This window comes from Sapajus apella, unplaced genomic scaffold (genome assembly GCF_009761245.1).
Source record: "Sapajus apella isolate SASKATOON/1434 unplaced genomic scaffold, GSC_monkey_1.0 scaffold33, whole genome shotgun sequence".
In the NCBI taxonomy this organism is placed as follows: domain Eukaryota; kingdom Metazoa; phylum Chordata; class Mammalia; order Primates; family Cebidae; genus Sapajus; species Sapajus apella.
Window position 1 is genome coordinate 22,460,583 of NW_022436973.1, and position 15,636 is coordinate 22,476,218.

At 42.4% G+C, this 15,636-nt stretch overlaps 1 protein-coding gene across 3 annotated transcripts in view; it reads left to right on the forward strand.

Annotated features, from left to right (window-relative positions):
* Window positions 1-15,636, forward strand: part of CUNH20orf194 (chromosome unknown C20orf194 homolog) — a 151,851-nt gene that overhangs the window by 76,260 nt on the left and 59,955 nt on the right. For all 3 annotated transcript variants that reach the window (XM_032295560.1, XM_032295561.1, XM_032295562.1), the window contains 5 exons: window positions 357-402; window positions 4,187-4,298; window positions 6,063-6,133; window positions 7,051-7,101; window positions 7,858-7,945. In XM_032295560.1, the coding sequence (XP_032151451.1) occupies window positions 357-402; window positions 4,187-4,298; window positions 6,063-6,133; window positions 7,051-7,101; window positions 7,858-7,945 (368 nt within the window). The remainder of the gene's footprint in view (window positions 1-356; window positions 403-4,186; window positions 4,299-6,062; window positions 6,134-7,050; window positions 7,102-7,857; window positions 7,946-15,636) is intronic.

Genomic DNA, 15,636 nt, shown 5'->3' on the forward strand with positions numbered 1-15,636 from the left:
CATGGTGAAACCCTGTCTTTAGATAGGGGAGGCTGCTGACATGAGCGGTTTTCTCACAGTCCCATACCTGGCAGTGATACCACTCCAGGGTTGGGGCTGGGTTGGTTGTGCTCAGCTGAGGCCCTGTACCCTGAGTGCTTCCCACTGCAGAGCTGAGGGGCAGAGGTGGGGCTGGACATATTTACCTTCGTGGCCCACATACCAATTCTACATACATGTAACCCAGTGTTTTGAAAGTACCTGAGAACAATCTGAGTCTATGACTTGTCATTGCCAGGTTGAAAAAAGTCAACACTGTAAATTTCAGTAACTTAAAAACTCTTTTAACAGTCTTTTCCATCTCTTTCCTCTCATAGAATTGTACCGCTGGACTGTGAAGATAGCTTATTCTTTGTGAAGACGGTAAGCAGAGCTGTCATGGGTCAGCTGGCTGGAAATGGCCTGCAGAGGGACATCTGTAAGTAGGGAGGTGGGAGTGGGTGGAGGTCTTGAGTAGCCCACCCCTTACCTGAAGAAACTGATCTGTTCTATTCCAATCCCAGCCAGAGCAGTGGTGAGCCTGTGCTTATTGAGGGTACCCAGGTAGCTGTGCCAGGCCCACCCACATCGATACTCCCTTGCCTAGTCTTCCCCAGGGTCCAAAGTCTTAACTAAGATGTTGGGAGGCACCTCTTTCTGCGTTATGAAGCCTTCCTACAGGTAGCTGAGATTGCTCTGGCCTTGTATCTAAATATGAGTCCAGGATAAGCCTGCCTAACAGATAAAGTTTTTCAGTGGCTTCTTTGAGTTCCAAGACTTGCATTGATGCCCTTAACAGGAACCTAGAGTTGAGACCAGTGTTGGCAACATAGTAAGACCCCGTGTCCACAAAAACATTTTAAAAATTAGCCAGGTGTGGTGGCATATACCTGCAGCCTGAGCTTCTCAGGTTGCTGCGGCAGGAGGATCATTTGAGCCCAGGAGTTTGAGACTACAGTGAGCCATGATTGCACCACTGCACTCCAGCCTGGGTGACAGAGATTTAGTCTCAAAAAACAAACAAACAAAAACAGTGACCTGGGAAAATTTAACTACAGCCCCGTACCACAAAAGAACATCTTGGTCAATAGTGAACTACAGATACAACAGTGGTCCCATAATATCACAATGCCGTATTTTTACTCACCATTTCTACGTGTAGATATGCTTAAATACACAAATATTTACCATTATGTTATAATTGCCTACAGTATTCAGTATAATAACATGTTGGATAGGTTTGTAGCCTAGGAGCAATAGACTATACCAGCTATAGGTATATAGTAGGCTATACTATCTAGGTTTAAGTACACTCTATAATGTTCACACAATGATGAAATCAGCTAATGATGCATTTCTCAGAATGTATTCCTGTCATTAAGTGATACATGACAGTAATTATTTAAATAACCAACAGTCAATAGGGACCTGGGCCTCCTATGAAGTAGGGTAGTCAGCAAAGTTTTCCAAACTGTGTGCTGGGGGAATGGTTTGGAGATGCACTGAGATAATGGTCCCTGGGTGGGATGGCATGGCCTGGGGAGCCAGAGTTTTTAGGCCAGTTGCTCTCAGTCACAAGCTGAGTCCTCCATTTACGCCAGAGCATCTGATATGAAGAAGGTTGGCAAACGGTGCATGAGAGGGTGGTAGATATCCAGCCAGGATTCTGTTGATGGTGTGATCTTGAGTCTGTTCTGTGAGCACTGCCTGAGCCTTAGTTCCAACAAGCTTTGGTCCCAGGAAATTAGGTGACCAGCTGTGAATGATTTGGTACAAGTGCATCCCTCCTCACCATCACCTGTGGAAGAGTAACTCAGAGTTCCTGTCAGTAGTGTTAACTGATCTACAGAGAACAGCACAACAAGGGTAATTTTTTTAAGGTTGTAATTTTTGATTTTATAATGTTCCTGTGGTCCCCATCTGTCAACATTTTGTGTGGATGTTCTTTAGAACTAATTTAGGCTTTTTTGTGATATTATTAAAACATTGGGAAATAGTTTCTGATATTTAGGTAATAATACTTTATCTCTTTGTTAGACTTTAAGTCCCTGACTTCTCTCCTTGGACTTTTGCACAGTGCCTTGAAAGATGATTTGCACAGTAGCAATTGATTAGGAATCCAGTAGAATCACAGTCTGTGTTAAGTATGCACAGCTAATGAGATAGGAAATAAGATGCTGGAAGTTGATGCTTTCTATCTACATTCTGTCCTCTTATCCAGACAGAGATGTGTTCTATCTCCTTCTGAAAACCACCCCTGTTGATTTCTCCCTACAAGTATTCCCATAGTACTTGCAGTTGCAGTTTAAGGAATAATTCTATCCTAACGTGTCATATGATATCATAATATGTCATATGATGACTCTTGTGTAAGAATGCCCTTGTCTCTCCAGCTATACATTATAGATTTCCTGAAGACAGGCACCATGCTATATTTTTTCTTTCCCCGTGCCACATGGTGGGAAATACATAGCAAGTCTCCAACAAACACCCCATGTCCTCTTTTTAATGTCCTCTCTCCCCTTCCTCAATACTAGTGGCCAAATATGAACATGAAGGATCAGGAACCCACAGGATCTGTCCACCTGATTGGCCTGGGAACCAAAGACATAGGATTGCCATTGTCACTTAAGTGGAACCATGTGGCTCAGGAGGGTTCTGTGTCTTCAGATGCTCAAAATTCTTTGAGACAGCTTTAGATAAACCTTCCAGTTGTCAAACCTAAAAAGAAAGTTAACTCAAATATAGAAGCCTACCTGTCTCTCTTGTATATCCTATTATCATAATAATGTGGAAAATTAATGGCTTTGGCTTTAACTGTTTTTTTCTTTTCAACCTTCTGCCCTCTTTAAGTTTTTCTTTGAAAATCCAGCAATTCCTTCAAGATCCTCAGACCTTTTGTCTCTGCCCTGAGGGGTAGGACAAGGGTCCTAGGCTAGGACGACAATATGTAAAAGTGGACTTAGTTTCAGAAGCTCTGTACCCCTACCCACCACTTAATGCTCTTCAGTGTAGGAGGTCCTTGTGCTACTTATCCCATGTCCCTCATCAGATCTTCCTGACCATCCCAGACTCTAGCTCTGGCTAACATCACTTTCTCTGTTTCTTCTGCTGGCTTCTTCCCAGAATTGTCCATTTTCTCTACTTTTTACCTGATAAATTAGGGCTTTCTTACCAGACACTTGGGAGCTCTCTGAGTTGCTCTAATTTGTTTCCAGGCTACTGAAGCCTCTGCTTTTATTTGTCTTGGCCACAAAAGCTTGAATAACTTTCTTGGTTTTTTGTTGTTCTTGTTTTTGAGATAGGATCTTGCTCTGTCACCCAGGCCGAGTGCAGTGGCGTGATCATAGCTTACTGCAGCCTCAACCTCCTGGGCTCAAACAGTCTTCCTGCCTTAGCCTCCTAAATAACTGAGACCACAGGCAGATGCCACCATGCCTGGCTATTTTTTTGTTGTTGTTCTTTTTTTTTTTTTTGAGATGGAGTCTTACTCTGTCACCCAGGCTGGAGTTCAGTGGCATGATCTCGGCTTACTGCAACCTCCACCTCCCAGGTTCAAGCGATTCTCCTGCCTCAGCCTCCCAAGTAACTGGGATTACAGGCACATGCCATAATGCCTGGCGCATATATATATATATATATATATATTTTTTTTTTTTAGTAGAGATGGGATTTTGCCATGTTGCCCAGGCTGGTCTCAAACTTCTGGGCTCAGGTGATCCACCCGCCTTGGCCTCCAAAGTGCCAGGATTACAGGCATGAGCCATCATGTCCCGCCTAATTTTTTTTTTAGTTGAGTGGGGATTTCACTGTGTTTTCCAGGTTGGTCTCAAATTCTTGGGTACCTCAACCTCCCAAATTGCTGGGATTATAGGCATGAGCCATGCCTGGTCAATATAAAGCAGTTTGAGGGAATTTATAGAAACAAGAAGATACTTTCTTTATAGCCCAAGTGCATCTCTGATCAGGGAGCAATTTCAGGGAAGCCTGGGTGATCCTGAAGTCACCTGCCAGTTCAAAGATGTATTTAAGATAACTCCAGTTTTTCCTGCAAACTCTTCAGTACTCTTTTGCCATATTCCTTAAGGCAGTATTTTGTGGTCTTCTTCTTATGGACTTCTCTCTGAAGGTTTTGGGCTGGTAACTGCTCTGTTCTCATTTGATGCAGGCTTATATGACCGTCTATGACATTCCTGACTTGCTGGGAGGAAATGGTTGCTTAGGATCTGTGGTCTTCTCTGAATCATTTTTGACTTCTCAGATCTTAGTTAAAGAAAAGGGTACGTATATGTGATCTTCAGAAAGCAAACCTTTTTTTTTTTTTTTTTTTTTTGCAAAATAAGCTATAAGCTAAGGCAAAAAGCCAACAATAAACTGGTAAAAATATTAGAACTTATGATCACATCACGGCCCTCCAGCCTCAGGGACACAGTGAGACCCTGTCCCAAAAAAAAGAGGAACATTAATGAGGTACAAAGGGTTTATATCCTAATTTATGAAGAGCTCTTACAAATTAATAAGAAAAGATAAGCTACCCAATGGTAAAATGAGCCAAAAAAAAAAAAAAAAGAAAAAAATGAACAGGTACTTCACAGGTGTGGAAAACAAAAAAAGGGAGGAGGAATATGTATAAATGAAGATGTGTAACCTCATTAGTAGTCAAAAAGAAGCTATTTGAAAGCTGGGCACAATGGTTCATGCCTGAAATCCCAGCACTCTGGGAGGCTAAGGCAGGAGGATCATTGAGGTCAGGAGCACAAGACCAGCCTAGCCAACGTGGTGAAACCCCATCTCTACTAAAAATACAAAAATTAGCTGGCGTGGCGGTGGGCACCTGTAATCCCATCTACTTGAGGCTGAAGCAGGGGAATCGCTTGAACTTGTGAGGTGGAGGTTGCAGTGAACTGAAATTGTGCCACTGCACTCCTGCCTGGGTGACAGAGTGAGACTCTGTCTAAAAAAAAAAAAAAAAAAAGCAATTTGAAACATTAATGACTTATCAGTTTTTTAACTTGTTATATTGGCAAAATATTCTAAAGAATTATATTCTAAGGAATGAAAATATTCTAAAGAATGATAGAATGAGCCTGATAATATTCTCTTTGATCTTTAATATGTGTACCTCTACTTCCTTGATAAAAATTAAGAAGTAGGCTGGGCGTGGTGGCTCATGCCTGTAATCCCAGAACTTTGGGAGGCCAAGGCAGGCAGATCACAAGGTCAAGATATTGAGACCATCCCATCTCTACTAAAAATACAAAAATTAGCTGGGCATGTTGGTGTGGGCCTGAAGTCCCAGCTACTCAGGAGGCTGAGGCAGGAGAATCACTTGAACCCAGGAGGCGGAGGTTGCAGAGAGTCGAGATCGTACCACTACACTCCAGCCTGGTGACACAGTGAGACTCCCATCTCAAAAATAAAAAGTAATGGTAAAATGGACTAATTCCCAAGAGTTTTGTTTTTTGGTTTTTGTTTTTTTTTTTAGACGGGGTCTTGCTTTGTCATCCAGGCTGGAGTGTGGTGGCATGATCTTGGCTCACTGCAAACTCCACCTCCTGGGCTCAAGCGATTCTCCCACCTCAGCCTCCCAAGTAGCAGGGACTACCAACGTGCCACTACTCCTGGCTAATTTTAATATTTTTTGTAGAGAACCAGGGTATTGCCATGTTGCCTGTAATCCCAACTCTTTGGGTGGCCATGGCTGGTGGATCACCTGAGGTCAGGAGTTCGAGATCAGCCTGCCCAACATGGTGAAATCCTATTTCTACTAAAAATACAAAAATTAGCCAGGCGTGGTGACACATGCCTGTAATCCCAGCTACTTGGGAGGCTGAGGCAGGAGAATTGCTTGAACCTGCAAGGTGGAGATGGCAGTGAGCCAAGATCACACCACTGCGCTCCAGCCTGGGCAACAGAGCAAGATGCTGTCTCAAAAAAAATAAAATAAGACACCTTGCTCCTGAGAAGGGCATTTAGGGTCTGAGGCCTGCAAGGCAGGCTGAGGTGCTAGGGGAGTAACTGTCATGTCTGTGGTCTTCCTGCAGATGGCACTGTTACCACAGAAACCAGCTCCATAGTCCTGACTGCTGCTGTACCCAGATTCTGCTCCTGGCTGGTTAGTAATGTCATTCATCAGGTGAAAGTGGACCTATGTGTGGAAAAATCAGGGCAAACATTTGAGGAAGAGCCTCTTTGTGTGCCCCTGGTGGGATGTCAGATCCTGAGCTAGCCGTTGTTCAGGAATGGAAGTTTTTATCTCAGCCCTTTCTCTTTATACAAATGAACCTGATTTTGTTAACTCTTATAATCTTAGAAAAATTTCATAAGAAAGGAACAAAGTTATATGGGTCGCTGTTAAATTGTGAAGGAAGACATAACAGCCACATTTTACAGATGAGGAAACTGAGCTTAGAAGGTCACACAGATCGTGCGAAATGGATCCTGTGGTTTCTTTCCCTGGTAGAGTGGTTGCTACTTTTTTACAGCAACGTCTCTCTACTTGTAGAAAAGTCCCATTTTGCACAGCGGGAGGGACTTGGTCTGAAACCAGCGCTTTAGAACTTAGAAGGTGTGACAGCATTTAGTCTGCTAACGGGCTGAGTCCCTGCTTGAGGGTGTTCATATTCTGCTTCTGCAGTTCCCACACAGACAGGGAAGACCGAGAGTTATCCTCTAACCTGAATGTGTTTAAATGAGAAGACACTCTCTGAAAGTATTTTAATACATTCTGTTTGCTTCATTCCTAAAAACCGTTGTTTTTTTCTAAGTGAAATGTAGGTAGAGACTAACACATGCCATAAGCTCGTTAGCTGGACTTCAGGTCCTAGTGAGAGAGCCCACCATGACCTTGGGCTCTGAGCCCTGGTGACCAGCAGACATCTCAGCTGTGTCAGGGCCTGAGAACACTGGACATGGACATGGTGGAGGGACTGGCCAGTCAGTGTCCTGGAAGTATTTGAACACAGTGGGGAGACCTAGCAGAGTTTTCCCTTGAAGTAGTCAACTGAAAATCTGCATTCCTTTTGGACACAGGTGGAAGATAATGAAGTAAAATTTTCTGAGAAAACCCAGCAAGCAGTGAAGGTAAGCAGGCTTCTTATCTGTGTTAACATCATATCAAAAGATAATGTAAGCAATTCATAAATGTATTAAAATACTTCATCTCATTACTAATCTAAAGGATTTGCACTACGTTGTCTTCACTTCCTATTTGCATTCCTCCCCTTCCCCGCAGAGCTTTAGAAATAATCATTTATAAGGCCAGGTGCAGTGGCTCATGCCTCTAATCCCAGCACTTTGGGAGGCCAAGGCGGGTGGATCATGAGGTCAGGAGTTCAAGACCAGCCTGGCCAAGATAGTGAAACCCCGTCTCTTAAATAAATAAATAAATAACCATTTATAGAGGATACAATTAGAGGGATTCTTTATTCCATTAGGGCCTTTTGGTGTTTTTAAAAAATCTCCCCGTAATATTAAAAGCAGATCCCAGATTGGCCTAGACATGTAGAGCTGGGGCATCAAGGCTTAAGGCCAAGGAGAAGCTGCCTCCATTTTCACAGAGGGAATAAATCCACTGGAACGTGAACAAGCATTGAAGGCTTTGATGCTTGGACTCAGAGAAAACCTTAATGTTCTTTTTCTCAGCGCAAATTAAGGATGCCAGCAACCTGCCAAAGAGCCAGACAATGCCAAAGGCCATGGAATATGCTGGGGCTATCTGAACCTGACTCAGCTTTTTGTAGACACAAAATTGGGCAGGACTTTTGATTCTGTATTTATGCTATAAATCACCTGTTCTTTTTTGGGTTTTTGTTGTTGTTGTTGTTGTTGTTTTTAAAGGGGGATGAGTCTTTTCTGGGTACGTTTCTAACAAGAGGAGAAGGAGCATATCTTTATTCCAGCAATCTACAGACCTGCCCTGAGGAAGGTAAGGAGTTATGACTTTTCTGTTTTTGGCCATGCCTGGGTCCCTCATTTGCAGATGGCAGCATGAGTGTTGTGATTAAAAATACATCTTATATTTGAACACAATTGTGGTACAGAAATGTTTTCCTACAGCTTTTCTCTCTTGATTCACCCACTTTGTAGATGAGGAAATTTATGCTAGGAAGGGCTAATCACAGAACTGAACTTGGTCCTTTTGTTGCTGCCTGAGGTTAGCTCTCCTAATGGGCTAGGGCAGCAACATTTCCAGAAATAGAATTTGTGAGCCTAAACAGAATCTGGATTCATTTTCTCTTGCTGTGTAACAAATTACCACAAATTTAGTAGTTTTTAAAACAACACCCTCTTATTATCTCACAGTTCTCTAGGTCAGAAGTTCAGGCACGCTTGGCTGGACCCAGATCTTATGAGGTCAAAGTCAAGGCACCAGCCAGACTAGGCTCTTATCTAGAGCCTCTGGGAAAGGAAAGAATCTTCTCCCAAGCTCAGCCAGGATGTTTGTCTGCCAGTTCCTTTCACTTGTAGGACTGAGGTCCCTGTTTCATTGCTGGCTGTCAGACAGGGATCCTCTCAGCTCCTCCTCCCAGAAGTCCTTGCCCTTGTGATCCCCCGCTTCCATCTCAGTTATAAAGAACCTCCTTGTATTGAATCTCTCTCACACTTTGAATCTCTCTTCTTTGAATTCCTCTTCTGCTGTCAGCATCTTAAGATTTTGCCTATCCCAGTCCACCCTCTGGCGCCCATAATTCATGTCCCTATCTTATGCAAATACAGTTACCTCCTCCGGAGAGTCTCATCCCATTATGGCTGCAGTTCAAAGTCCCAAGTCTCATGGGCTTACCCAAAATCTCATGATCAAGATCATCTGAGTCCCATGTAAATGAGGCTTGGGAGTGTAATCTGTCAAGTCTGTGGACCTACAAAACTAAAGGGACAAGTCATCTGCCCCCAGCCCTCCCAACATGCAAGATGGGACTGGCACAGACTTCAGGTTCACAAAGAGGAAAAACAGAAGGTAAAAAGTAGTCACCAGCCCAAGGCAGCGTTGAAGTCCAGCTGAGCAGACTCCAGTTCCTTGATTAGGTTTCAAGGCCTGGGAATAATTCTGGCTTTCAGCTCTGCCCCCTGGCTCTTGGTTCTACCCTGTTTGCTCTTGGTTTGCTCTGGGCTTATGGCTCCATCGTCTGGGCTTGTGGCTACACTACTGTCATCCTTCCTTTTTCAGTGAAAGGTAACACCTTGTTTGTAGCTGAGTTGTTTTATCAGCCTGCCTCTTGCCAGTAGAATTTTGAGGGTCCAACAGTCTCCTTCAATTTTACACATCTCTGTCGCTTTCATTCCAAGCTGGCAGTGTTTCTGCTCACCTAAAATCCTCAAAAACCTTGTTGGTCTTGCATGGATTTTACAGGGATTTACTGCATGTTCCTTTTTGGTTTCCTCAAAACAACATTTTCTTATGAGTCCTATTTTTTCCTTGTTGAATATAGCCTTTATGTGAGGGAGGAGTTCTGACTTACTCTACAAATTCCTCAACCTCTACTGAGCAAATCCCCTTTCTGGATGATTTGTTCTTGTTGTTGAAAATATTCTATCCGGTGGCAAATTCCTCTCCCTCTTCTCAGATCACTGGTTCCGCTTCTGCTCCTTCATTCACACAGAAAACAAAGCACAAGGAGTTCTGGTTTTCTATCCACATAATGCTGGGGTGGTAATGGCATTTGTTATCACATCTGTCCCTGCATTTCTGCCTCTCCAGATCCTGGTGCAGAGGACCCAGGAACATTTGCTGAAGACAGGCAGTGTGTGGTAATACTACCAGCCTTGAGGCAAGATTGCATAGTGTTTTGAAAGCAGATTGTAGGCACAACACAGAGGTGGTTTGTGCTCTGTCATCCTTGAGCCAATTACAATATTTAGCAGGGATATTTGCCAAAATTAGTTTGCACCTTCTTAGCAAAGGGCCTTGTTAGAAAAATAGTATTGTATTGTATTGAGTTATCCAACAAGATTCGGTGTATCCTAAGGTCTCTGTGCAAGAATAAAGGGCACAGCCAGGGATTTCTGGAGTCTTTTGAGAACTTAAATTTTAAACTTTCTTAGTTCCTGAGGGATATCTAATTTGAATTAGTAGATGGTTTTCTGTGGCAGGGAAATTCAATAGAAGCAGAGAATTTAAACAGGAGTCTCCCCTGCCTATGTAGTAAGTGTTTTACCACTTTGGGATTCATATCAGGAGCTGATGTAGGTTTTGTGGGGCTTGAAGTTTATACCATTTGGGGACTCTCTTAAGGAAAATAATACAAAATGGTTAGAGCTCTTCTTAGGGCCTTAGTAGGGCGCTTGGGCAGGTAAGGGGTCCTGAAGTTCAAGTGTCTTTAGTGTCTTTATAAATCTGCCTTTAGTTGAGACTATGATGAGCTTGAAATTTATCTGTTCCCACCCCCTGAAGGTATTTATCTTCAGTTCCTCAGGATGCGTTATCTTGATTGATCTTCATATCCTGAGTCCCATAGAAGGTGATAACTTGCCTGATGTTGTGCAGGCTTTTATTTCCATACTTTTTTTGAAAAGCTCCCTCACCCTATAGGCTGGGCGCGGTGGCTCAAGCCTGTAATCCTAGCTACTCAGGAGGCTAAGGTTGGAGAATCGCATGAACCGGGGAGGTGGGGGTTGTGGTGAACTGAGATCACGTCCTTGCACACTCCAGCCTGGGCAACAAGAGCAAAACTCCATCTCAAAAAAAAAAAAAAAAAAAAAATAGTGCCCTCACCCTGACTGACTGAGATGAAGTACAAGTAATGGCAGCATCTAGAGGGCAGTCCTGGTCTGGAGGATGGTACAGGTATTCTGATTTTTCACCCAGTAATGACTTTCACCCAGATGAAAAAAATATTACTTCCTGGCCAGGCTCAGCAGCTCATACCTGTAATCCCAACATGTTGGGAGCCCGAGGCAGGTGGATCACCTGAGATCAGGAGTTAAAGACCAGCCTGACCAACATGGAGAAACCCCGTCTCTACTAAAAATACAAAATTAGCCTGGTGTGGTGGTGCATACTTGTAATCCCAGCTCTTTGGGAGGCTGAGGCAGGAGAATTGCCTGAACCTAGGAGGCAGAGGTTGTGGTGAGCCAAGATCATGCCATTGCACTCTAGCCTTGGCAACAAGAGTGAAACTCCATCTCAAAAAAAAAAGAAGAAAATTTCCTTTACCTTGAAATGTTTTCCGCTCTAGAACCTTTTCTCTTCACAAGTTAGTGGCGTCTGCTATCACAAGACATCTTGCTATTCAGCTTCCCATCCATTCGTGTCCTTCATGTGCCCTTCTCTTCCCCGCCCTGCTGACTGTGGCCGGGCAGGCTGCCCAGTACCTGATCCTCAGGAACCTGCTTTAGAGTTTTGCCACACATGCCCATATCCCTAAACAATATCTTGTTTTGCACTTAATACAAATAGAATCATACTGTGTGTATTCTTCTGAGACTTGCTTTTTTTGCTCAATAATCCTAGAATTCATCCAGTTTGTTATATGTAGCCATATAATTTACTCTTTGTTTTTTTTTGTTTGTTTGTTTGTTTTTTCGAGAGGGAGTCTCACTCTGTTGCCCAGGCTGGAATGCAGTGGTACGATGTTGGCTCACTGCAACCTCTGCCTCCCGGGTTCAAGCAGTTCCCTTGCCTCAGCCTCATGAGTAGCTGAGATTATAGGCACCCGCAACCATGCCCAGCTAATTTTCGTATTTTTAATAGCGATGGGGTTTCACCATATTGGGCAGGCTGGTCTTGAACTCCTGACCTCGTGATCCACCTCAGCCTCCCAAAGTGCTGGGATTACATGCATGAGCCACCGTACCTGGCCTAGTTTACTCATTTTCATGGCCCTATAGTATTCCTCTGTACTATCATTTTGAATCTTGGTGGACAGGTAGGTTATTTATAGTTTTTATATTAGGTGCAGTGGCTTTTGCCTGTAATCCCAGCTTCTCAGGAGGCTGAAGTGGGAGGATCACTTAAGGCTAGGAGTTTAAGACCAGCCTGGACAACAGAGTGAGACTCTTGTTTCTACAAAAGAATTTTTAAAATTGACCAGTATCTGTAATCCTAGCACTTTGGGAGGCCAAGGCAGGAGAACTGCTTGAGCCCAACTGTTCAAGAACCCCATTTCTACACACACACAAAAAAAAAAAAAAAAAGCCAGGCATGGTGGCATGTTCCTGTGGTACCATCTACTTGGAAGGCTGAGACTGGAGGGTGGCTTGAGCCCAGGAGTTCAAGGCTGTAGCAGGCTATGATCTCACCACTGTACTCCAGCCTGGCTGACAGAGCGAGATGCTATCTCTAAAAAGTAAATAAGTAAATATAAGGTTTTTGGAGGGATTGCAGACTGTACAGTTATGATCATTCTTGTGCATGTCTCTTGGGTCCACATGGGCAAATATTTCTGTAGGGTTGGAATGAGGAGGAGTAAAAATTGGGAATTTTAGTTTGAGCCCACATATGGCTTTTATCAATGAGGCCAGACTGTTTTAAAAATTGATTATACCAAATTATGCTTCTAGTAGCAGCATACAAGTATTTGAGTTTTTCCATATTCTGGCTGACACTTGCTGTTTTGCCAATTTTGCCATTATGCTAAGTGTGCAGTGCTGTATTATTAGGATTTTAATTTACATTTCTCTTATCATTAGTGAACCATCTTTATTTATTGGCCAAGCTATTATACTTTCCTTTTGTTAAATGCTTGTTCTTATTTTCTTGCTCATGTTTCTTTTAGATTGTCTTTTTCTTGTGTATTTATTTATTTGATACCGAGTCTCACTCTATTGCCCAGGCTGAAGAACAGTGACACAATCTCAGCTCACTGCAACCTCCACCTCCCAGGTTCAAGCAGCTCTCGTGCCTCAGTCTCCCAAGTAGCTGGGACTACAGGGGTGTACCACCACACCCAGCTAATTTTTTTTTTTTTTTTTGAGACGGAGTTTCGCTCTTGTTACCCAGGCTGGAATGCAATGGCGCGATCTCGGCTCACCGCAACCTCCGCCTCCTGGGTTCAGGCAATTCTCCTGCCTCAGCCTCCAGAGTAGCTGGGATTACAGGCACGTGCCACCATGCCCAGCTAATTTTTTGTATTTTTAGTAGAGACGGGGTTTCACCATGTTGACCAGGGTGGTCTCGATCTCTTGACCTCGTGATCCACCTGCCTCGGCCTCCCAAAGTGCTGGGATTACAGGCTTGAGCCACCGTGCCCGGCAATTTTTGTATTTTTAGTAGAGACAGGGTTTCGCTGTGTTGGCCAGGCTGGTCTTGAACTCCTGACCTCAGGTCATCTGCCCTCTTTGGCCTCCCAGAGTGCTGGGGATTACAGGCGTGGGCCACTGCATCTGGCCTATTTTAGGAATTCTTTATAGATTTTGGATACTAATTCTTTGTCAGTTCAGTATATTGCAAATATTTTCTTTCACCTCATGGCTTGTGTTTTTCTTTTATTTCTGATGCTTTTTAGCGAGTAAAAGTTTTTGGTTTTAATGTAATCGAGATAATCTTTTCCTGTGTGATTCATGTATTTTAGATTTATTGAGTCTTTTTCTGTTGAATTATAAAAATATGATAATTTTTCAAATAATCCACCTGGATTGCTCTTTGAAAGTGATATAAGATAGGAGTCAAATTTCATTTTTTAAATGTAAGCAACAACCTGTCTCAGCAACAGTTATTAAAAAATCATTCTTTTCCCACCAATCGGTAATGCCAGCTTTGTTATAAATCAGCTCTCTTTATGTGTGCATTTATAAATAGGCTCTCTATTCTGTTCCATTATTCAGCTTCTCCCTGAGAAAATACCATGTTGTTTTATTTTAGACAGATAACGTATTTCTATATGGTGTCTTAGTCCACTTGGGCTGCCATAACAAAATGCCACAGACTGAGTGGCTTAAACAGTAGAAATTTATTTCTCTCAGTCTGGAGGCTGGGAAGTCCAGGATCAAGGTACAGGCAAGGGAGGTTTCATCCTCTTCTCTTGGCCAGTAGAGGCCGGCTGTCACTGTGTGCCCACATGACCCCTCCTCTGTGCACACATGGTAGGGGCCAAGCTCTCTGGTAGCTCCTCTAAGGGCACCACATCCCAACAGACTGTGCCCCACATTTATGACCTCATCACATTTCATCTAACTCCAGTTTCCTTCCAAAAGCCCCATCTCCAGATACCATCACTTTTGGGGTTAAGGCTTCAACATGGGAATTTTGGAGAGGGCACAGACATTCAGTGTCTAATGTGATAAGGCAAGTTCCTACCTTATTTTTCTTCTTCAGGAGTGTCTTGGCTGTTCTTAGCATTTTGCTCCAAGTTATTGACATTTTTATTTTGGCTTTTCAGGATTTTCAAAAAACTTGTTGGGTTTTTTTTTTACTGAAATTATGTTGAATTTAAAGGTCACTCTGGAGAGAATTGTCATTTTTACCATGTCAATTAAGTAAACCTAAGTTTCCAGTCCATGAATGTGATATATATTTATGTCATTTTAAATGACTTTTAACATAGTGTTATAATTTTCTCATTATTTTATATCTTTTTTGCTGTCAGAAATATCTTTTATAATTATACTTTTGATGATTTATCTAGGACTATAATCCTAAATTGTGGTAAAATTGCTGGTTATAGATTAACTGTATTTAATATTTATATATTTACTTTGTATTCCTGAACCTTATTCTTAATTAATTCTAATAATCTGGATCCTTTGGAGTTTTATTTATGGGCACTCATATGATCTATGGATTATGATGGCTTTATTTTTTCCTCTCCAATTCTTTTTTTTTTTTTTTTTTTTTTAATAAGACAGGGTTTCACCATGTTGGTCAGGCTGGTCCTGAACTCCCGACCTCAGGTGATCCGCCCGTCTTGGCCTCCAAAGTGCTTGGATTACAGGTGTGAGCCACCGTGCCCAGCCTAATTCTTATTATATTTCTTTATCTTGCCTTCACTGGCTCATACCACTAGTACATCATGGAGTAGAAGTAGTGATAACAGCCATTCTTGTATTATTCCCATCTAGCAGAGAGAGCTTTACTGCTTCCTCTGTATTTTAATACTTGTGGATTTTAAGAACATTTCCCTTTCATTGTAAGTTTAGTAAGCTTTTATCATACCTGTTTCTTGATTTTTCTTAGCGCTTTTTCCTACACTTACAAATTTGTTTCTTTAATCTGTTAACATAATAAACTGCTATATTACTTGATTTTTTAAATGTTAATTCTACATTCTTGAGAAGGGCTAACTTGATTATTACTTTTAATATACTGCTAGCCTCAGTTTGCTAACCATTTTGTTAGGATTATTACGTTATGAATAAGATTAGCTTTTTTTCTTTTTTTTGTAGTGTAATTTCTGGTTTAGGATCAAATTTTCTAGCCAAGGAGTATTCCCTTTTGTATTCCCTTACTGTAGAATATTATGTATGAGATTTGAATTATGTATTCTTTGACTCTGTTAGTACTTGCCTGTAAAACACTCAAGGCATGATTTTTTTTTTTTTTTTTGGAGATGGAGTTTTGCTCTTGTTGCCCAGGCTGGAATGCAATGGCATGATCTCAGCTCACTACAACCTCCACCTCCCGGGTTCAAGTGATTCTCCTGCCTCAGCCTCCCGAGTAGCTGGGATTACAGGCATGCGCCA